We start from the raw sequence: 24,946 nt of genomic DNA on the forward strand, positions 1-24,946 counted from the left end.
GCTTACACATTACTTAGTCTAACTTAAACTAATACTATGGACAACACACATGCACACCCATGCCCGAGGGAGGACTCTTACCTCCGACAGGAACAGCGGCGAGAAACCGTGAAAAGGCGCCTCAGACCACGCGGCCACCCCACGTGGCACAAATTACTTGATACATGAAATGATAACACCTGTAATGCAAATATTTCATGTTCAAAATGGTTCAAATGGCTCTGAGCACTATGCGACTTAACTTCTGAGGTCATCAGTCGCCTAGTACTTAGAACTAATTAAACCTAACTAACCTAAGAACATCACACACTTCCATGCCCGAGGCAGGATTCGAACCTGCGACCGTAGCGGTCGCTCGGCTCCCTACTGTAGCGCCTAGAACCGCAAGGCCACTCCGGCCGGCAGAAGTAAGAAAAAGAGTGATAAACATAAAGTATTGACATCCAGGTTGAAAGGTGGAACACTTGCAGTCGTTGAAAACTTGAGGTTGTAATGTGTCATTTATTCGTATACTCTTTCGTTAACGGTTTATAACGACAAACCATGACATGTCTCAAGTATGTTACGATGAGAGTTGTTGCAATTCGGCCTCTGTACGCAATGGAACAAACTGTAGCGTCGCTGAACTGGAGGGATAGATTTATGCACATTATTGAAGTAATTCCCAAGATGGAACAAAAACAATGGAAGACCACAAATGCAAAACTCGGATTAGAAAGAGTGCAATACTTTTCCGCTACTGCTCGATCTGTACGTGGAAGATGCAATGGTGGAAATGAAAGGAAAATTCTGGAAAGCGACAAAAATTCAGGGAGGAAGGATATCAGTGATACGATTCACTGGCGAAATCGCTATCGTCAGTGAGAGTCAGTAGAAATCAGAGGACCAGCTGAACAGAAAGAACAGTACAATGAGCACACACTAGCAACTGAGAGCGAACTGGAGAAAGACAAAACTGAGGAGAAGCACCAGGCATGAGATGAGCGATAAACTTAACATCAAAACCGGTGACAACAAAGTAAACGAAGTGAAGGGTTTCTGCTACCACGGGAGCCAAATTGCACATGACGGACGAAGTCAGGAGCACGGGAAAAGAGGGCATTACTCTGTGCAACACAATTAAAAGGATTACGTTTTCGAAACACCGTAAAAATTGTCTCCCATGCCGACTCAGAAGTTTGAAATTTGGCTCAAAGGTTGTTGTTGTTGTGGTCTTCAGTCCTGAGAGTGGTTTGATGCAGCTGTCCATGCTACTCTACCCTGTGCCAGCTTCTTCATCTCCCAGTACATACTGCAACCTACATCCTTCTGTATCTGTTTGGGGTATCCATCTCTTGGCCTCCCTCTAAAATTTTTACCTTCCGCGCTGCCCTCCAATACTAACTTGGTGATCCCTTGATGCCTCAGAACATGTCCTACCAACCGATCCCTTCTTCTAGTCAAGTTGAGCCACAAAATTCTCTTCTCCCCAATCCTATCCAGTACTTCCTCATTAGTTATGTGAGCTACCCATCTAATCTTCAGCATTCTTCTGTAGCACCACATTTCAAAAGCTTCTATTCTTTTCCTGTCTAAACTATTTATCGTCCATGTTTCACTTCCGTACATGGCTACACTCCATACAAATACTTTCAGAAACCACTTTTGACACTTAAATCTATACTCGATGTTAACAAATTTCTCTTCTTCAGAAACGCTAACCTTGTCATTGCCAGTCTACATTTTATATCCTCTGTTCTTCGACCATCATCAGTTATTTTTCTTCCCGAATAGCAAAACTCCTTTATTACTTTCAAGACACTCTCCATTCCGTTCAACTGCTCTTCCAAGTCCTTTGCTGTCTGACAGAATTACAATGTCATCGGCAACCTTGAAAGTTTTTATTTCTTCTCCATGTACTTTAATACCTCAGAATTTTTCTTTCGTTTCCTTTACTGCTTGCTCAATATACAGATTGAATAGCAACGGGGAGAGACTACAACCCTGTCTCACTCCCTTCGCAACCACTGCTTCCCTTTCATGCCCCTCGACTCTTATAACTGCCATCTGGTTTCTGTACAAATCATAAATGGCCTTTCGCTCCCTTTATTTTACCCCTGTCACCTTTAGGATTTGAAAGAGAGTATTCTAATCAACATTGTCAAAAGCTTTCTCCAAGTCTACAAGTGCTAGAAATGTAGGTTTGCCTTTCCTTAACCCATTTTCTAAGATAAGTCGTAAGGTCAGTATTGCCTGACGTGTTCCAACATTTCTGCGGATTCCAAACTGATCTTCGCCGAGTTCGGCTTCTATCATTCTATTCATCTGTAAAGAATTCGCGTTAGTATTTTGCAGCTGTGACTTAAAAACTGATAGTTCGGTAATTTTCACATCTGTCAACACCTGCTTTCTTTGGGATTGGAATTATTATATTCTTTTTTAAGTCTGAGGTGGGGCGTTCAATTACTAATGCAACCCACTTTTTCCTGGGGAAATTCCGGATAAAAAAAAACTCGGAATTTGTTGTGGGACATCGTGGAATATTCCCGCTTCAACCCCTACAGCTTGATGATATTCCGATAGATGGCGGCCCTACACACAGCCTTCAAAATAGTAATGGAGGTGTGTCCCAGACAGAGATACGTCGTTCTGTTTCTTTGGATGGAAAACCAAAGCATTGTAAATATCCTGAGGCGCGAGCAGAACGTCTACAGACCTGGTAGTGAACAAAAGCACGGTGAATCATTGGCGGAGGCGCCTGTCGTCATCGCAGTGACGCCTCAAAGGTGCCTTTGCGTCTGGAATGGAGAGTAAGCGTAGCGCCCTTTGCCGACACTCTGTCTCGGTGCCGTTTCGAACGCCAAGGCGTCGACTCATTCGAAAAAAAAAAAAAAAAAAAAATAAAAGACAATAGCTCAGAAGTTCGTGTGACGTGTGAGGTGATTTAATGACGCCACATTAGTATAAGATTCCGTCATGCCCAGCGACACTGTGGACGTGCCACAAGGTGGAACGGATGTCACGCTCCGTCTTACCCACCTCTTCTTTTGATGCCTTTACCACGGAGCCGGCCGGTGTGGCCGAGCGGTTCTAGGCACTACAGTCTGGAACGTGGGACCGCTACGGTCGCAGGTTCGAATGCTGCCTCGGGCATGGATGTGTGTGATGTCCTTAGGTTAGTTAGGTTTAAGTAGTTCTAAGTTTGGGGAGAAGAGAAGTTTGTGGCACAACTTGACTAGAAGAAGGGATCGGTTGGTAGGACATGTTTTGAGGCATCAAGGGATCACAAATTTACCGTTGGAGGGCAGCGTGGAGGGTAAAAATCGTAGAGAGAGACCGAGAGATGAGTACACTAAGCAGATTCAGAAGGATGTAGGTTGCAGTAGGTACTGGGAGATGAAGCAGCTTGCACAGGATAGAGTAGCATGGAGAGCTGCATCAAACCAGTCTCAGGACTGAAGACAACAACAACAACAACAACAAGTTCTAGTCCCATAGTGCTCAGAGCCATTACCACGGAGGTTAGAACCAGGACGCCGAGCACTGAAATTATTTACTCGTTCGGCATTTACAAACGCTTCAACCACATAAAAAATTAACCAAAATACTCTAATAGCTCTATACTGAATTACAATATTCCTTACATACGATCTTCTAATACAAATGTTCTTGAGCCACTCTATAAGTGCTTATGTATGCCGTCCTTGTTTGGGACGACGGCCATTTACTGTTGCAAGATAATGAAACGCCGACAGCCGTCCTTACGATTTTATTTATTTTGTTGACCACTGGTAAATTAATAATGTGGCTTGACTTTTACGCGACTTGTACCACTGGTATTTGCGTTAGAAAATGCAATTGCATAGACGTAATAGCTTTTGGTTTTAATGTTATCGAAAGACCTAGGCTAGTACTGTTTACAGTATATTTATTCATGACAATATGTTATTTTAGATCTCCTTTATTTCTTTGTGGTCACTTACGTTTAACACATATGAGGACTTACTGAGCAGTGTGCTAGTCAGAGGGCTTTTCTGGCATTTCATGTTGATATGTTGTTGAGTCATCTTTTATGATGCTCTGCATCCTCTCAGGCTACTTAGCATCCCTGTGTGCGATTGTTTCACGGCAGTGCATGATGTGTATATGCATTCGCACATGAATGTTTTCATCATCTTGTGGCCGTTTTTCAGACGCTCTACATACGATTTGAGGTGTGCCTTATACGAGGCGCAACAATAATGAGACTGGGGTGAAAAAATTTTGCTTACCGTTTTAGTGAAGTTTAATGTTGTCTCCTTCAAAGTAGTTCCCTTCTGTTTGCACACACTTTTTCCAGCGCTTCTGCCATTGATGGAAACGTTTCTGGAACTCATCTTGTGTAATATCCTCCAAGACCCTCGTCACAGCTTTTTGCACATCTTGTGTTGTTTGAAAATGATGTCCCTTGACCGCTGTTTCGACTCTTGGAAATAGAAAAAAGCCGCACCGAGCGATATCTGGTGAATAATGTGGCTGTGGTAGTACTGAAATTTCTTTTGAGATTAAAAATGAGATTTTTGGGGACCATTTTTGCAAAAATCTTTCTCATACCAAGATCTTCAGTTATTGACTTGTAAATAATAGATTTCAGCTATCAGTCGTCCATATCAAATTTTATTGGCAGATCTAGATTTCAGCTAGAAACTAGCCGTTCTCAATGCACTATCATTTTTGATCAATGCATGTAGTGCCTGTTGATCTGGCTTCATCCACAGTTCGTTGAATTCTCTTCCGTTATTATTAGACGTACCGTTTCTCGATTGATGTTCAGTTCTTCTGAAATCATTTTCAAGGATAATCTTCCATCAGATCGTACGAGTCCACGCACGCTGGCCAAGTTGACATCCGTCTGTGAGGTTGATGGCCGTCCACTGCGTTCTCCATCTTCAACATTCGTTCTGCTTTCACTAAACATTTTGTGCCAACGGAAGACTTGAGCTCTTGACATAACCTCCTTCCCAAAAGCCTTCTGAAGCTTACCGTAAGTTGTCGTCGCGTTTTCACCCAATTTAAAGCAAAAAGAAATGGCATACCGTTGTGCAATATTATGTGGTTCCATTTCCGCGACGAGAGACACAAACACGTGTTAACTTATTACAGCACAACTCACGACTGAGTAGTCGCATCAATGTGCCGCTTGGACTAGAAGCAGCTTATAGACCAAGGTCGAAGATATTGTGCCTACGCAAGCCTGCAGGGTTGCCACATCTTGCAAAGAAAATCAGTCTCATTACTTTATTGTCGCATCTCGTATTCGGCTTTCTGACACGTCTTGGACATTCAGTTTATGTATATGACATAGGTATGGCCTTCAACTGTGCACAGCTCAGCTTTTTTACTTTGACACGGCACACAGATCATGTTCCTTCTCGTTACTTGTTTATGAGGCATTGTATCATTTACACATTTATCACCTTCTACAGTTATTTTGTTTTTCAGTAGATTATTTCAGGTTTGTGTGGATAATGTATGTTCGACTGCCGAATAAAAATCATGGAATGTACAATGTATTGAGTGGAAATTCGTTATGGTACACTTTAGGTATGTGACATTGGATGTATCTGTTCTTTCTATGAAGTGTTTGCTGTAAATTCACTTGTAGAGTCTTGTCCTTGTTTCTCATTCTTTTTTAATCTGTTTTTATTTTGCTTGATTGATAAGTTGATAATGGTATCGTTAGTGTTTTATGCATACAGACCCGAACATGGCGCACTGAAGCGCCGAAACTGGTTTCAACACAATAAATAAAATCATAAGGACGGCTGTAGGCGTATAATTTTCTCACTCTGTGACTGAGTCGGACACACAGCTCATGTCCTCTGATCACCCTCTTAGCCACGTACTTCACACTCAAGGGAAAGATCGAGTGACTGTATTTCACCGCGCTCTTATTCAGGCGTGTCCGATATGTCCTAGCCGACCGGAGTGGCAGAGCAGTTCTAGGAGCTACAGTCTGGAACCGCACGACCGCTACGGTCGCAGGTTCGAATCCTGCCTCGGGCATGGATGTGTGTGATGTCCTTAGGTTGGTTAGGTTTGAGTAGTTCTACGTTCTAAGGGACTGATGGCCTCAGCAGTTTAGTCCCATAGTGCTCAGAGCCATTTTTGTTTTGTTTGATATGCTCTATTTGTTCATGAGTTGCTTACACCTACAAACATATTATGCACTATATTTTCGTATGAGAGGTTGAGAGAAACATTTCAGACACACCGCCGCTTAGAAGGGACAGGAAAAGGCGTCAGAGGTGGCGCCAATAAAGCCACACCTTTCCTTCGGCCGATTATTCCCACACAGTTCGCGGTGAGAAACGACAGTTCGCAGCAACAGGAAGGTGTTCTGCACATCCTTCGGCACTGCTGACACCCTTGGCAGTTTCAGTCCTCGTCTAAGGACATTGTGCGTCCGCATGCCCATTGAGTGTGATCGCACCCGTTTCGAGCGCAGCGCGACAGCAGATTTTGCTCTACTGCATCTGCTGGAACTTCAAGGAATCGTTCAAACCATTTGACGAAATTTGTAAGTGAGCCGAAGCAGACCTCAATTTGCCCCACCTTTATTATGAATTGTAAGAACGTGTCTTTACAGTGGCATCCTGCGAAGTAGTCGTAAGCGCCAGCAGATAGGTATTTGGGAGCAATGTCGAGCAGGAAAAGTGCCGGAATCAACGCCTCAAGGAAAGGGTTGGTTTCATTAACGTCATTTATTCCTCCCCAAGAGAACTTTTTGGGTCGATTCTGATCGGTGATTAGTTCCGAAATGTTTTCTTCGACCGCTGATAAGAAAAGTGCGTGATTCAACCCTAGGCGCCCAGGTTCTGACCGCCGTCGCAGAGGCGTCAAAGGAAGGGCTAAAAAGGGGGTAAGGAGGGCTGTGACGACTTTCCCATCGTGTGAGGCGTAGAATTTCAGTGAAATTTGGTTCCAGTGTGACGTCATTAGCCCATCTTTCACGTCACACGAACTTCCGAGCTGTGGCATTTTTCCTTCATGTTTTATTCCAAGCGTCGTCGAGACCGAAGGTGACGTCCCAGGGTACCTCATTTTTGCACCATTACAGAGAAAGAATGAGGCAAATTTCAGATTTCTGAGTCGCAATTACTGTGTTGGCAAAAAGGGATCTTTAATTGTGTTGAGCAATGTATTACCACAGGTGGCCTTTCGCCTAGTCACAACGCTACCCGCACTACACTCCGACCGTCGGGTTGTCTACTCCAGTGCCGCAGGCGCTTTCCCACCAGAGACAGTAGACGCTCCTAGCAATGCAAGTACACTGCGCGTTTAGCAACATATAGACGACAGACGTAAGCACGTCTGTTGACGCGCTAAAGCCGTCGGCACACGGACCGTGTTGTCGAACGTCAACGTTGAGCGTGCTGAGTTTAACGTGCTGCTGAAGGCTCAGAAACGATGTGACTTGTGTGCACGATACGTGTACTCGACGTGATATTGAAATTTTAGCTGCTAAGCCACTGTGCAAGTATTTAAAAAATATAAACTTACTCAGTTTTGCCGCACGAAGAACCGCTTATAACAGCGATTTGTAGAGCCCTTTCTGCCTAGCGCGCGATCCGGTGAATAAGCAGACACAGCTGTGACAAGAAAATGTAGTGCGGCGTAGTGCGAAATCAAAAGTGCACACACCCGAATTTCAAGCACTTAAACCATACCAAAAATGTCTCAAATCGTTACTTTTACGAATAAATTGCAGTTCATATTGACGGCTAAATTGTTGCACATTATTCTTGGACATGTGACTGGCAAAGGAAACAAATCACAGCCGTGTACGATGTTACATTACAGACGAGTTCCATCGGTCGGGACTTTAATTTGTTGACATGAAATATTTTATTAATACTAACAATGAAACAGTTCCTTGTTTATTCTTTGTAGTCATCACAAAAATGAGAAGTGCCTACTGGACGACTAAATCAAACATTTTCCTTGCACAAGGCACGCCTGATAAAAGAAAAATCAATGCATTCAGGCACTTCGCAGTAATTACTAGTTTTATTTAGACAGAATTGGGATGGAGTAAGAAATGGCCAAATGTCCACGGGCGTTGTTTCGCATATTGTGCTGCGTACCAGGCACACCTGAGCAAATTCGTAAAACGTGAAGATGCAGACTGACAATTCATAAATAACTGAAGTTAACAACACTTTTATGCTGATAAACTTGAAGTGACAAACAGCTATCAGAAATCATACTGTCCAACAATTTCCCGAAAAATGCTGTACACTGTGGAAAAATTACTTATTGCGCGACTGAATATAACTACTCGTATTAGTTTTGCGTGAAATCCAAATTATATTAACATTCTTTTCGTCGACTTAAAGACAAAGATATCGGGTCAAGAGTCCAACTAAGGTAATCAATTATTTTCCGCAACTGCTAAGAAGACGTTTCGGGTGTAGTATTAAAAATTATTCTCTCCTGCCTTTACAGACTTTGCAAATAAATAGTATTTTTTTAAATTTTTGGCCGTAGCGTGCCTTGAGGTTCCTGAACACAGATATGAAGCTGCGGAAACAGTAATACACTGATACCTATCACTGGCATCGTTATAAACGTGTATGTCGTAACATCCATCGACTGCACAAGCGACTCTGCCTTTTTTTCGCTAGAAATAATAAATAATCGCTCAGAATTGGATTGCCTGCCTTTATGCAGCTTTTAGGGGATAACAAGAAGCTTCGCCTTTACGTCAGCTATGAATTTCTCTATAGAGTTATCTATAAATGACATCTCCTATACACACTTACTTGAAGTAAACGTCGTTATTTTGCGATTTCCTTTTGTATATAATTTCCTGAATATGTTTAACCAAATAATTCGAGCCTGGAAATCAATAACGTTCATGTCAGTTGCAATTCGGAGCACCCAGTATTGTACATATCCCTCGCTAATGATGCGCCAACTCCGACGTGCACTTTTGAATCCTTCGCATATTTTTTCTTTCACACTTACGCGAATTTCATTGTGGTGCATATTTTGAACTTCATGAAAATCGTACTTCCATTTGCTCAATTATTGTTCAGATTTTACTAAACGAAATCGGTCTCACACAGTGCTGAAGTTTTACGTGTTTTCTTCCTCCTTCGTTGAACCAAAAAATTTGCAGCCTATTCTTTGTCACTGAAAGCTATTACTGTTTCCTTTGGGCTTCGAAAGTATTTTTGATCTGGACTTTAACGAACATAACATTCAGACCTCAATTCGCGGACCTGTCCGAGTTATTTCTTGTTTCTTATAACGTTATTACAATATCTAACGAAATGTCGACATCATTCGATTAATGTCCAAGAAATTAACTAATAAATAACTAATAATTACGTAGGTTTTCAGCAGATGTAGGTGGTTTCGATTTCATACCACATTTTTCTTATATTATCTTTGCGAGGCTGAAAACATTAGTTAGACCACATTACTGTGAAAAAAAAAAAGGTTCAAATGGCTCTGAGCACTATGGGACTTAACATCTATGGTCATCAGTCCCCTAGAATTAGAACTACTTAAACCTAACTAACATAAGGACATCACACAACACTCAGTCATCACGAGGCTGAGAAAATCCCTGACCCCGCCGGGAATCGAACCCGGGAAGCCGGGCGTGGGAAGCGAGAACGCTACCGCACGACCACGAGATGCGGGCTACTGTGAAAATCTGGAACATGCTAAAACACAGATGCTACTAGGTAAAGAAAACACAAGGAAATTTAATGTTGTTTTCTCTCCTTTGTTGACAAAAAATGGCTCTGAGCACTATGGGACTTAACTGCTGTGGTCATCAGTTCCCTATAATTTAGAACTACTTAAACCTAACTAACCTGAGGACAACACACAAATCCATGCCCGAGGCAGGATTCGAACCTGCGACCTTTGCGGTCACGCGGTTACAGACTGTAGCACCTAGAAGCGCTCGGCCGGCCTTTGTTAACACTTAACCGATACCGCGAAGGCAACTTCTAATTACACTGAGGTGAGAAAAGTCGTGGGATGCTTCCTAGTATCGTGTCGGACCTCCTTTTGCCCAGACTGGGGCAGCATTTCGACATGGCACGGACTGAACAAATTGTTGGAAGTCCCCTGCAGAAATACTGAGCCATGCTGCATATATGGCCGTCCATGACTGCGAAAGTGTTGCCAGTGCAGAATGTTGTGCACGAACTGACCTCTCGATTCTGTCTACATCTACATCTATATTTATACTCCGCAAGCCACCCAACGGTGTGTGGTGGAGGGCACTTTACGTGCCACTGTCATTACCTCCCTTTTATATTCCAGTCGCGTATGGTTCTCGGGAAGAACGACCGCCGGAAAGCCTCCGGTGCGCGCTCGAATCTCTCTGATTTTACATTCGTGGTCTCCTCGGGAGGTATAAGTAGGGGGAAGCAATACAGGGTGAGTCACCTAACGTTACCGCTGGATATATTTCGTAAACCACATCAAATACTGACCAACCGATTCCACAGACCGAACGTGAGGAGAGGGACTAGTGTAAGTGTTTAATACAAACCATACAAAAATGCACGGAAGTATGTTTTTTAACACGAAACCTACGTTTTTTAAAATGGAACCACTTTAGTTTTGTTGGCACATCTGAACATATAAACAAATACGTTATCAGTGCCGTTTGTTGCATTGTAAAATGTTAATTACATCCGGAGATATAGTAACCTAAAATTGACGCTTGAGTACCACTCCTCCGCTGTTCGATCGTGTGTATCGGAGTGCACTGCAACATACATCGCGTTTCTACAGAATGATCTGCCAACGTTGCTCGAAAATGTTCCACTGGAAACGCGTCGGCGTATGTGGTATCAGTATGATAGTGCACCTGCACATTCCGCAATTAACACTAGGCTGACCCTTGACAGGATGTTCGACGGGCGTTTCATAGGACGTGGAGGACGCACAAATTGGCTAGCCCGTTCTCCTGATCTTACACCTCTGGATTTATTTCTGTGGGGTACGTTAAAGGAGAATGTGTACCGCGATGTGCCTACAACCCCAGAGGATATGAAACAACGTATTGTGGCAGCCTGCGGCGACATTACACAAAATGTACTGCGGCGTGTACGACATTCATTACGCGAGAGATTGCAATTGTGTGAAGCAAATGATGGCCACCGCATTGAACATCTATCGGCCTGACATGTCGAGACACACTCTATTCCACTCCGTAATTGAAAACGGAAACCACGTGTGTATGTGTACCTCACCCCTCATGGTAATGTACATGTGCGTCAGTGAAAAACATCAATAAAAAGGTGTTAGCATGTGGACGTAATGTGCTGTTCCAGTCTCTTCTGTACCTAAGGTCCATCATCGTTCCCTTTGGATCCCTACGTAATTCGGTGCTCTCCGATACACACGATCGAACAGCGGAGGAGTGGTACTCAAGTGTCAGCTTTAGGTTACAATATCTCCGGATATAATTAACATTTTACAATGCAACAAACGGCACTGATTACGTATTTGTTTATATGTTCAGATCTGCTAACAAAACTAACGTGGTTCCATTTAAAAAACATAGGTTTGTGTTAAAAAACATACTTCCGTGCATTTTTGTAAGGTTTGTATTAAACAATTACACTAGCACCTCCTCACGTTCGTTCTGTGGAATCGGTTGGTCAGTATTTGATGTGGTTTGCGAAATATATCCAGCGGTAACGTTAGGTGACTCACCATGTATATTCGATTATTCGATACCTTATCCGGAAACGCACCCTCTCGAAACCTGGACAGCAAGTTACGCTGCGATGCAGAGCGCCTCTCTTGCAGTCTGCCACTCTTCTTTGGATCTTCTCTATCTCCTCCGTCAACCCGATCTGGTACCGATCCCACACTGATGAGCAATACTCAAGCATAGGTCGAATGAGTGTTTTGTAAGGCACCTCCTTTGTTAATGGACTACATTTTCTAAGGGCTCTGCCAATGAATCTCAACCTGGTACCCGCCTTACCAACAATTAATTTTATATGATCACTCCACTTCAAATCGTTCCGCACGCATACTCCCAGATATTTCACAGAAGTAACTGCTACCAGTGTTTGTTCCACTATCATATAATCATACAATAAAGGATCCTTCTTTCTATGTATTCGCAATACTTGCTGAAAACTCTTCAATCCAGCCACACAGTTGGTCTGATGTTCCGTAGGCTCTTTCTTTGTTTATCAGGCGACAGTGCGGAACTGTATCGAACGCCTTCCGGAAGTCAAGGAAAATGGTACTACCTGTGAGCCTGTATCTAATATCTTCTGGGTCTCATGAACAAATAAAGCGAGTGGGTCTGACACGATCGATGTTTCCAGAATCCATGTAGATTCTGGGTTTTCAGAAACGACATGATACGCAAGCAAAAAACATCTTCTAAAATTCTACAACAGACCGACGTCAGTGATATAGGTCTGTAGTTTTGTGCATCTGCTCGCCGACCCTTCTTGAAGACTGGGACTACCTGTGCTCTTTTCCAATCATTTGGAACCTTCCGTTCCTCTAGAGACTTGCGGTACACGGCTGTTAGAAGGGGGGCTAGTTCTTTCGAGTACTCTGTGTGGAATCGAATTGGTGTCCCGTCAGGTCCAGTGAACTTTCCTCTGTTGAGAGATTCCAGTTCCTTTTCTATTCCTTGGACACTTATTTCGATGTCAGCCATTTTCTCGTTTGTGCGAGGATTTAGAGAAGGAACTGCAGTGCGGTCTTCCTCTGTGAAACAGCTTTGGAAAAAGGTGTTTAATATTTCAGCTTTACGCGTGTCATCGTTTCAATGCCATCATCATCCCGGAGTGTCTGGATATGCTGTTTCGAGCCACTTACTGATTTAACGTAAGACTAGAACTTCATAGGATTTTCTGTCAAGTCGGTACATAGAATTTTACTTTCGAATTCACTGAACGCTTCACGAATAGCCCTCCTTACGCTAAATTTGACTTCGTTTAGCTTCTGTTTGTCTGAGAGGTTTTGGCTGCGTTTGAACTTGCAGTGAAGCTCTCTTTGCTTTCGCAGTAGTTTCCTAAGTTTGTTGTTGAACTACGGTGGGTTTTTCCCGTCCCTCACAGTTTTACTCGGCACGTACCTGTCCTGTAAATATTCGATGGGATTCATGTCGGGCAATATGGCTGTACACCCGAATTGTCCACAATGACTTTCAAAAACAATTGCGAACGTTGTGGCCAGGTGACATGAAATTGTTGTTCCGGAACAAGAAAGTTCATGATTGCTTGCAAATGGCCTCCACCTAGCCGAATATACCCATTTCCAGTCAATGATCGGTTCAGTTGGACAAAAGGACCGTGTAAACAACAGCCGACCCCATAATGGAGCCACCACCCGCTTGAACAGTGTCCTGTTGACAAGGTGGGCTCGTGGCTTCGTGGGGTCTGCGCCACACTGGAACTCTACTAGCTGGTCGTATCCACTGAAACCGGGAGTCATCTGACCAGGCCACAGTTTGCCAGTCGTCTACGGTCCAACCACTGTGGTCACGAGCGCAAGAGAGGCGCTGCAGGCGATTGCCGTGTTTAGCAAAAGCACTCACGTCGGCTGTCTCCTGCTATAGCCCATTAACGCCAATTTTCACCGCACTGTCCTAACGGATACTTTCGTCGTACGTCCCACATTGATTTCTGCGGTTATCTCACGCAGTGGTGTCTGTCTGTCAGCAGTGACAACGCCGCTGCTCTCGGCCGTTAAGTGAAGACCGTAGGCCACTGCGTTGTTCGTGATGAGAGGTAATCCGTGAAATTCGGTATCTCGACACACTATTGACAGTGTGAATCAACGGAATACTGAATTCCCTGAAGATTTCCGAAACGAAATATCTCACGTGTCTACGTCCAGCTACCATTCCGCGTTCATAGTCTGTTAATTCCCGTCGTGCGGGCATAATCAAGACGGTAACGTTTCCACATGAATCACCTGAGTACAAATGACAGCTCCACCAATGCACTGCCTTTTTATATCTTGTATACGTGATATTACCGCCATCCTCCAGGGTAGCCGAGAGCGCTAACGCGATGCTTCCTGGACTCGGGTAGGCACGTCGGTCCCGGATCGAATCCACCTGGCGGACTAACGACGAAGGTCGATGTGGCGGCCAGCCTGGATGTGGTTTCTAGGCCGTTTTCCACATCCCGCTAGGTGAATACCGGGCTGGTCCCCGTGTTCCGCCTCAGTTACACGGCTCGCAGGCATCTGAATGCATTCGCACTATTCCATGGATTACACTCGACGCAGACAGTTGGGGTAGACTAATTCCGTCCTGGGGTATACGGGGCGACAGCAGGAAGGGCATCCGGTCAACCCTTAAACATTAACATGCCAAATCCGATTAACGATGGCTGACCCTGCGTAACTGCGAGACAAGGCTCAAGCGATAGATACGTCATATTACCGCCATCTGTATATGTGCATATCGCTGTCCCATAACTTTTGTCACGCCAATGACAAAAAAAGAAGATATTTGTGGCTTGTTTAAGTACAAGGGAGGGTACACAAAAAGGCACTGAGCATTGACTGCGAAGGACACACACAAACAGTTTATTGGTTCCAGAATGAGATTTTCACTCTGCAGCGGAGTGTGCGCTGATATGAAACTTCCTGTCAGACTAAAACTGTGTGCCCGACCGAGACTCGAGACCTTTGCCATCGCGGGCAAGTGCTCTACCATTATGTTTTTTTCATTCGTTGCATCTGCTAGGGGCGGACGTCGTAAGACATCCGGTTAAGTTCGTTGTTTTTCGATTAACTCAGTTTTTTTATTACAGAGGGCAGGTAACCCTCTGACCGAACACGCTGAGCTATCGTGCCGGCAACCATCTGAGCTACCGAAGCACGACTCACGCCCGGTCCTCACAGCTATACGTCTGCCAGTATCTCGTCTCCTACCTTCCAAACTTTACAGAAGTTCTCCTGCGAGCCTTGCAGAACTAGCACTCCTGAAATAAAGGATACTGCGGAGACACGGCAAAGGCAAAGATCCCGAGTTCGAGTTTCGGTCGGGCATACAGTTTTAATCTGCCAGGAAGTTTCATATCAGCGCACACTCCGCTGCAGAGTGAAAATCTCATTCTGGAAACATCCCCCAGTCTGTGGCTAAACCATGTCTCCGCAGTATCCTTTCTTTCAGGAGTGCTAGTTCTGCAAGGTTCGCAGGAGAGCTTCTGTAAAGTTTGGAATGTAGGAGACAAGATACTGGCAGAAGTAAAGCTGTGAGGACCGGGCGTGAGTCGTGCTTCGGTAGCTCAGATGGTAGAGCACTTGGCCGCGAAAGGCAAAGGTCCCGATTTCGAGTCTCGGTCGGGCACACAGTTTTAATCTGCCAGGAAGTTTCAAGTTTCAGTTTATTCTTTGCACGCAAACTACGCACAGAACACAGCTCTTGTGCACTTCCCTCCTGAATGACCGTGGAATGTCCTACTGCCACAAACACATACTCCTTCTGCTAAGCTATTGCTACTCAGTAATACATCCAAAGGTTGATAAATCTGGCCATTCTGCAACGTGAGCTGCACGGTAGTTCAGTCCACAGTTTCCGAGCAGTGCAGGTTCTCTGACTCGTTCTTTTTTCTGCCAGCAGATCCAGCGACCACGAAACTAGAAGCGGACAACGTCATCACCGGTGGGGCGCTGCCCAGCACCACGGCGGCTGCTCCGCGGGATTCTCAAAAGGAAAAAGAAGTGGCCCGTGACGTGAACAACAGGTATTCCAGACATCCTGCAGGGCTCTCAGCTCCAGCGCCAGCAGACAGTCCGCAATCTGGACTGTCCAGTCACCGTGCTGGACGCTACCGTGGTGGGAACCCATCTCTGTGGCGTGCCAACTTTTTGCAGCTGGCTGATGCTGTCAAGTCTGTCACTAAAATCCGTAGCAAAAGTGCTGGAGAGCCATCCTCGGGTAAAAATGTTCCTATTGAGAGAGACAGTCCCCATGACATAATTCTCTCCACTGTGCCTCCCCATAATGGTATAGGTAATTTGAGCCACCCGTGTAATAAGGGACTCCACTATAAGACATCATCTGGTTGCGACACAGAAGCTCTTGTGGTCAATACCTCGGGACATGCTGATGGGCAGAAACAGGTCGTCTTAAATTTTTCATATCCTTTAGAAAATCGAAGCCACGATCCCCTCGTTCGTATTGACACACTTCACACAAAACCAGTAGGAGACTCCAGAACGAAGCTCAGAAGGATTTCTAATAGTGAACCTGCTGACAATGAGTGGAGGAAAATTATAGAAAAAACGCTTGACAATCACGCTTTCGTAAGGATTGACAACGTACCTATAGAGAGAAGTGCAGTACGCCCTTCCAGGACTCATAGTATCGATAACGCTAAATTGCTCTCACATGTTATGTTACCTTTTCCTCTAAATGACAGATGGAGACCCTCAGATAACGTGTCAGGTTGGTCTGGTAACGAAACAGCCACACCTCTCACTTCACCAGACGGACAGTTGGAACACATAAAACCAGAATGCTTCAGATGTGAAGGCCCTGAACATAGAAACAATGTATCAACGATTTTGAAGTCCTTTGGGAAATCAGGCCAGTTGGTCAGTTATACTGGCAGGTTGGTGAATAAGTCACAACCCGCATATTACACTAATCCCCTATTCGAAATCAGGTATCAGTTAAATAATGAAAGCACTGAGAACAGCGAGGAACATGTGTCTGAACAAAAGTCGACTAAATATGGTCCTCTTGGTTCTTTTAGCAAAGGTCAAGGAAGTTTTTCAGAAAAAGAGAGAGAAAGTTTCAGATATCATGAGAAAATGGGGTATGCAGGGCACAATTTTTGGAATAATTATTCATCTGTAGTTCTTAGGAATGTTCTCATGAATAACGAGTCTATATATACGTGGAATAATTCAGAACTTGCTTTGGAGGAGGCAACACTTCAGAAATTTAAACCAGCTCGAATTGATGCCATAAGGATGGGAAAAGCAGAATCTCAAAGTACAGAGATGTCAAACACACAGGGAAACGTGCAGCTGAGGGGCTCAGTAACAACAGGTAACGAGCGTGAAAGTGTGGGCATTTATAGGAGGTTGAGGTATATTAATTATACAGCAGAAGTTTCACCAAGACTATTACAAGATGGAAACTACATGATGAACGAGAAAACAACCCAAGATGACTCTACTGAGGTGATCACTGAACTGAGAACTAAAGATGATGATGAAGAAAGTGTGAACACACGTGGTGGCTTGATCCAAACTAATGATGGAGGCGATATTTCCTTACCAGAATTGCTGTCAGGTAGAAACTATATGAAAGTTGGTAAAAAGATCAATGACGGGTCCATTGAACTGGTCACCAATTTCATCGCAAACAGTCTTCCAGACCTGAAGACCCCTGCAGCTTCTGCTCTCACAAGACCAGGCCCAAAACCACTTCCTACTGACCTTTATGTCCCTGTATCCACCACGTCCAAGACAGGTGATGGGGGCCTCAAGACGTGGCCAGGAGGTGGCTCTGGCATAGAGTCTCTTGATGACCTCATCATGTATCACACATACACTGACAATCACCCATACAGTGATCACCACCAAAGCCATCCACAAAACCAAGGCCCAGTGTTGATCCAGCAGCACCATGACGGTGGTATCACTGGTGTCATCAAGAAACCAGTGACACTTGGCAGTTCCAGTTGGGCAAATTCTCCTGCCCACTGGGATGACTACAGCCACCATCATTACACCACAACGGCACACTATCCACTGTATCACCAGTCGACAGAGCCACCAAAGAAGAAGCCCGTGATCATAATTGTGGAGGAGCCTTCGACAAATGGATACTTACCACTTCCCCCTTCCACCACACCCAAATACGATTACACTGTCCAGTTGCACCAACCTGTCGCAACACGCCCACCTCACTACTCCCCTTCGAACACTCTTCCACCACAAAGCACTAACGGTTGTCCCAGCATAGTGATAAGTGCCTCAGGATCAGTGAACAATGCCAACAGCCAGAAAGAGAGCTGTGGAGAAGTCAGTATCGTCATAAACTCAGACATCACAAACACCAACAGTATCAGTTCCCAGTCATCTCCGGAAGTGATCCGGCCGACAGGCAGGCCTCCACTGGGGGGTGATGACTATGAGTCACCAGGCTCTGATGAAGATGATGAAGATGATGAGGGGGATGAGGAGGATGAGGAGGAAGAAGAAGAAACAACATCAAAGCCGTCCAAGCCACAGAAGCCAATAAAGCCCGTGAGACCCCACAAACCACACAGGCCACACAAACCTTCACAGACGGCAGTGTCCTCAGGATCTGGCGGCTACTTCGAGACTCTGCTGACTTCCACCAGTGCACTCAACCCCCTATCCCTCAACTTCTGGAAGGTAATCTTCGCACCACTGGCCATTTTAGTGGTAGGGGGCTTTGGACTCATGTTTCTCATGTTCCCTTGGATGTTCGCTGGTCTCGTTTGGCGCAGGACTTTCGGCTGGAGGCGTGAGTCTCTTCGGAGAGAGGACGACACTGGGAGATTGGAGGAACCCCTCAGTCGAGTGATCACGACACCCGCGCCTTTCCCATGGCGCTGTGATGGGAGGAGGTGTAACTACAATGGGAAGCTGTGGGAGTACTCCAAAGGCAGCCGGCGGAAAAAGCGCAGCTCCTGGTCATACTCGCCGTACAGGGGTTGGCTGATGGGCACTTGAAGCCAATGGAACTCACATGGCATTTCAACAGCAGTCGTCTACTGTCGCTGGGAAAAGTGTACCACACTGCAAATATCTTCTCATCCAATGGAAGAGTAGCAAGTGGTGAGGTATTCGTGTTGATAATGTGGTTGGTGTGGTGGTTTACAATCGAAGGTGACATGCAGTATAAATAGAAACGTAGTGTATGGAGGTGATTTTGGAAAGTCTGTGATGGAATTCAGATAGTAGAAAGTAATAAAGGTAGCGAATCATCGTGTAACTGAGGCCTTCAGCGGTGAATAGGCGCATAAACAATACTGACAGTTTTGCCTAGCTTCCGTACAGTATCTTCTTCAGAGTGGGCAAAAAAATAATATACGTGTGAAATATTGTCATCACGGTGCAGCTGTACTTAAATATGTCTTTCTTTTCTTTGATCTGTGTGTTTGTACGTCTTCAATCACGTCACGTTCGAGGGCCTGCCGACCGCTCAAAGCCTCAACTGTGTGCTCAGTGGTTATCATTACTCCTCCCATTATATATTAACTACTATATAGTACAAATGGTGATCGATAAAGTGGAGTATATTGACATTACATGGGGTCATCTTTCCCCATCTTGTAGAAGGCTGCTTCGCTGGTATGTTTCTCATTCGGCCAGCCCCATCGTCTCGTTTTGGACAGCTGTCAACTAATTAATGAGAGAGCTATAGACCTTTAGGCAATGGACGCTATTTCAAAAGCAGTTATTGGCTATCCAGTACACGCATTACCTTGAGGATACTTCCACATGAATCACAGAAGAACAAATGATGAACTGGTCGACTGGTGTTTCTGATTAGTCACAAAATAAATGCTCATGTGTGAAGAATAGACCTCTTCACTTACTGCAGCACCATTCGTAGTGACTGAAGAAGTCGTTTATGACACTGTGAAAATTCCCTTATGGCGGTTGTAGTAAGGAAATTCTTAAGCTCGGTGCGTTCCCCATCTTATACTGCAATGCATCACAAGGCAACGGGGACTTTTGAAAAACTAAACAGAGCTATCAGAAGTCCAAGCTGAACTTCCTACTGATAACAACTGAAGCACAATAATCAATGCACAGATAAATTTACCCCTTTATCAACCAAAGATGCTTAATTTCAAATTATGCAGTATACTATTTTTGACAATGTGAACTCCTCTCTTGATACTTCGGCTATTATACCATCTGATTGCGTCATATTGTATGGTTTATTGCATCTGTTGTTCACCAAAACAATGTTACATAGTCAGCATAGAGAAAATATTGTAATAAAAGTACCTTATTATCAAAAAGAGTTGCGTTTCTTATCAGTGTAGAAACGGAAAATAGCTCCAGACACGCAGATAACATTATAATGTAAAGCAGTAAATTTGCTACGCTTTAGGATATTGCATGATATACCCATTACATTTAAAGCTGTTTCTCACAGAGAAATGAATGACTGCTACCAATCACTTTCTGAATTTCAAGATATATTTGCTTTCGAGAATTTATTATCCTCTGCAGGTAAATTTTTTCCATTTACTTTATTTTACTTTCTATATATGATTGTGTACTTGTATGATAGACCGGAGGTGCCGCATTTTATGATTTCTATTCTCTTTTTTTTGACTGGTAAGTGAAAAAATTACTGTATTCAATATTTAACTCTACGAGATTTTACTATCATGCAGCAGTAGTATTTGTTTACTGTGTAACAATAATTTGTCGCTGCAGCAACTGTGACACTACTGTTACAACTCAAAGATTAACATTACATATTTTTTACAGAAGAAAATGTGGGTACGTTACAGATGATACGTTTTTATAGTGGTTGTAGAACCACCCTGGGAGTAACTCATGACTGCTTTATCATTGTTAAATATGTACATAAGAAACACATTAAAATGAGATTAAATTCTCGAAACATCTCGTCAGAATAAAAGAACGTTCATAAAGTGAATGATAGCAGAAATATCTTTGTGAGAAATTCGTACAGTTAATGGTTTGTCACAACTTTTGCAGAACGGATAAGGTGAAGTTACATTACATGTCAACAAACATAAAAGTCTGTGTACAAAGTTGTTATCACGAAACAGTTTAATACATAGCATCTGTGTACAAAGATGATAACATGACGAAGCTTCATACACAATATGTTTGTTCACAGACTTGTAACCTTTGTCATGTTCATACCCTGTAGTGTCTTTAATCATGTTGAATGAAATATTTTGTCTAGTTACCACGTTCTTTCACGTTTTCACACCAGTAAGAAACGCCTGTATCCACAACAATAACCTGTTTCTATCGCAATATTCTTTATGCGTGCTTTTTATAACACCGCTTTTCTTAACAGCAGATGCAAGTAATCATATAGACAGGCACTTGCAGAAGCAGCTCGATCCGACGCAAAGATTCACAGTATCAGAAATGTCACTGCGCACAGTTTTAAAACAAATCTGTTGATGTGACGAAAGGCGTAATTTCTATTTCGATAATCTGAATTAAAAGAAGTAGTAATTTCTAACATAATTTATGTTGCACGAATATAACGTGACTTTTAAGAGTTAGTAATCTAAATTTTCTGTCTTCCTGTACTGCGTGAATGGTCGTGCAGTGCAGGTTCGAGTAACACTCCTCTGTCTACAACAGCTGTCACTATCGCCAATCTTTTTTGAAGTCCGACTCGGAAGCCGACTAGTCGCCGGCACAGTAGCTGAGTGAATTATTCAACGACGAAATTGGAGGGGTGTCATGCGGCGTCGTCCCAGACCAAATTCCGAGAAAAATGGAAAAAAAGAAGAAAAGTGTGGTCAGCGTCGTTGACTGTCATGTGGCAGATCCGGGTTCGATTCCAGGCTAAGGCGAAAATTTTATCGGCTCGGAGAGTTTTGTGTTGTTCGCATCATCATTCCATCGTAATCGACGCTTGCAAGTGGCGAAGTGGCGTGAAAAAGATTTGCACTAGCCAGCCGAACAGTCCCAGATCGGGTCTTCCGGCCAAAAATGCCACACGATCATTTCATAATTTTCGAAGAAAAGTAACAGCCAGCGACACAGTATGATTGAACTGCCCTTCTCTCGTCATCTTGCTCATATGCAAAGAGTGCTCATGAACTGAATGGCTCTTTCATCAGTCAAGGAACATCTCTCGGATGATTTTAAAAAAATATTTTATTTTATTAAAAACAAGACGTCGTTCACGAAACCTATACAAGCTGCAGGAATTCATCTATCCAACCAACCATGAAATGCATTGTCGTTGCTGCCTGCCCATTTCAGCTTGTTAATGTAATCCATCACAAGAAAATTGACTACATTTCGAATTACAAGCTATTCGTAGGTTAAGTGTTTTTGCTTATGTTAATCTTCATCTCCTGGCAGACTGCAGAGGTTGCTCATGCTCATTATTCCACAGTGTTGCCAACTTCAGTCGACTGGCAATGCACGAATAGATAAGTTTAAGTTTCCTTGTGCTGCTCTATACAAGTTGCTTAGGAAAGGCAAGCAGAGAAAATGAGTGACTAAATACCGCGATACTTGCATGTTGAAAGGGGAATACCCTAATGAAAATTTACTAGAAATGTACGATCGTACAAAAGTCATAACGAACAGTATCTTAGACGCTGAGTTACGTGTTAATTTGTATATGAGAAACGTGTGTGTTGTGTGTTTGTGTGAAACTGGCAGAAGAGTAAGGAAATATGGAAATTGAACTAGGAAATGTATTGTCACTGATGGATCTGATCTACACATAAAGACATTTGAAAATGGTTTTATTCACACCACTGTTATTTATTTTTTGTCGAGATCCAGTTTGCCATCTACTAAAATGCACGACATTTACACAGGAAAATTAAATAATGATGTAATTAATTTACAGACAAGTGCGAAGGTCATCCTACAAATCAGGTGCATCCAGAAATTGAACTTGAAATTGTTAGCGCATATGAAAAACACTCAGTTAGTGCCTGAGATCAAAGTTTGACCTATGCAATGGAAAATACCACTGTTGTTGGGGGCTATGTCTTGTTCTACAATGGTACGTTATCAGGATCACCGGCTGCTATTAGTCGTGCTGGTATTTGTTGACACAGAGAACGCTCCACTTCTGAGGGCAGGATTGCAGGTACAGTCCATTTCAAAACATTATTTACCGAGCGAGATGGCGCAGTGGTTAGCACACTGGACTCGCATTCGGGAGGACGACGGTTCAATCCCCCGTCCGGCCATCCTGATTTAGGTTATCCGTGATTTCTCTAAATCGCTCCAGGCAAATGCCGGAATCGTTCCTTTGAAAGGGCACGGCCGACTTCCTTCCGCGTCCTTCCCTAATCCGACGAGACCGATGACCTCGCTGTTTGGTTTGGTCTCTTCCCCCTACCAACCCGACCCAAAACATTATTTAACAACTGGGGAAGCGCCAGCATGCGCAGCGGTGCTTCTAAAAACAAAAACAATACTTGCTAGTGACGTCTGATATTGAGCACTACGCTCTCGCAAATTGTGCAGCAAATCCCAAGTATTTACAGTGTGGTTTCTGTTTTCATATAATTAGAAACCCCGTGCTGTAAGTTGGATGGTACAAAGTATTAAATGCATTACTTATCCCTTGAATACCTCTCACAACAATCTGTCTGGTAAGACACCGTACAACAGGACGTGTGTGGCTGTACCTGAGTTGTTGGACGACTTTCGCGCTCGGACTGAAATTCAAACTGTATGTGGAATTAATATGTGGCTGTATATGCTGAGGCGTAACCCTGCAGTGCATATATGAATTTTTGTAACAATAAATGTTTTATTGACATTTAATTCGCTATCTTATTATTCGTGTCCCACAAACATTACGTACTGTTGATATTAAAAAATTTCACTATTGTGGGTACCATCGGAAGGGACGAGTAGAGGACAATGAAACACGGAACAATACCTGTCAACTTAGGACCCCAAACCAATGGTTTCCCCAATATGACGTGCACAAAAGCGCAGTCAAGACAGTGGTTCGGCAATGTCAATGTCTAAGGCTACGTTTTGAATAATGTTCCATATGGTGAAACGGTGTGTACGTAGTACAGGCCTTAAGCTGCGCAGGCACACTTTCGGTACTACGTACTGCAACGGCTCAAACACTCCCAACTATGACGGCATCACAGCGACCGAAACCAGGCCGCCGTCACCAGCGAGTGCTCTGCCAGCACCCCCAGACACGACTTCCCCAAACGGCGCTTCCGCGTGAGGGATCTGTGGGGATTCTGTTCACATGAGCGAACGACACAGTAGGACACTGAGCAAAATGCTAAATTTGTTTCCTTAAAGATTTCTAATGAAAGGAAGCAGTAGCAAGGTAAACGGGAATCGAACCAACGTTCTATTACAAATCTGTTGTTGTTGTTGTTGCGGTCTTCAGTCCTGAGACTGGTTTCATGCTGCTCTCCATGCTACTCTATCATGTGAAACGTTCTTCATCTCACACTACTTACTGCGACATACATCTTTCTGAATCTGGTTAGTGTATTCATCTCTTGTTCTACCTCTACGATTTTTACCCTCCACGCAGCCCTTCAATGCTAAATTTGTGATCCCTTGATGCCTCAGAACATATCCTACCAAACGGTGGCTTCTTCTTGTAAAGTTGGGCCACAAACTCCTCTTCTCCCCCATTCTATTCAATACCTCCACATCAGTTATGTGATCTACCCATCTAATCTTCATTATTCTTCTGTAGCACCACATATCGAAAGCTTCTATTCTGTTCTTGTCCAAATTATTTATCGTTCCTGTTTCACTCGCATACATGGCTACAGTCCATACAAATACTTTCAGAAACTACTTTCTGACACTTAAATCTATACTCGATGTTAACAAATTTCTCTTTTTCAGAAACGCTTTCCTTACCATTACCAGTCTACATTTTATATCTTTTCCAATTCGACCATCATGTTGCTCCCGAAATAGCAAAACTCCATTACTACTTTAAGTGTCTCATTTCCTAATCTCATTCCCTCAGCATCACTCGACTTATTTCGACTACATTCCATTATCTTCGTTTGCTTTTGTTGATGTTCTTCTTATATCCTCCTTTCAAGACACTGTCCATTCCGCTCAACTGCCCTTCAAAGTCCTTTGCTGTCTCTGACAGAATTACAATGTCATATGCAAACCTCAAAGTTTTTATTTTTTCTCCCTGGATTTTAATACCTACTCCAAATTTTTCTTTTCTTTCCTTTACTGCTTGCTCAATATACAGATTGAATAA

General features: G+C 43.6%; 1 protein-coding gene across 1 annotated transcript in view; it reads left to right on the top strand.

The window, feature by feature from the left end:
* Nucleotides 1-24,946, top strand: part of LOC126291459 (uncharacterized) — a 228,507-nt gene that overhangs the window by 97,536 nt on the left and 106,025 nt on the right. Inside the window, exon 4 of the mRNA XM_049984971.1 lies at nucleotides 15,605-15,728. Coding sequence (XP_049840928.1) covers nucleotides 15,605-15,728 — 124 coding nt within the window. The remainder of the gene's footprint in view (nucleotides 1-15,604; nucleotides 15,729-24,946) is intronic.

Source organism: Schistocerca gregaria, chromosome 9 (genome assembly GCF_023897955.1).
Source record: "Schistocerca gregaria isolate iqSchGreg1 chromosome 9, iqSchGreg1.2, whole genome shotgun sequence".
NCBI classification, from domain to species: Eukaryota; Metazoa; Arthropoda; class Insecta; order Orthoptera; family Acrididae; genus Schistocerca; species Schistocerca gregaria.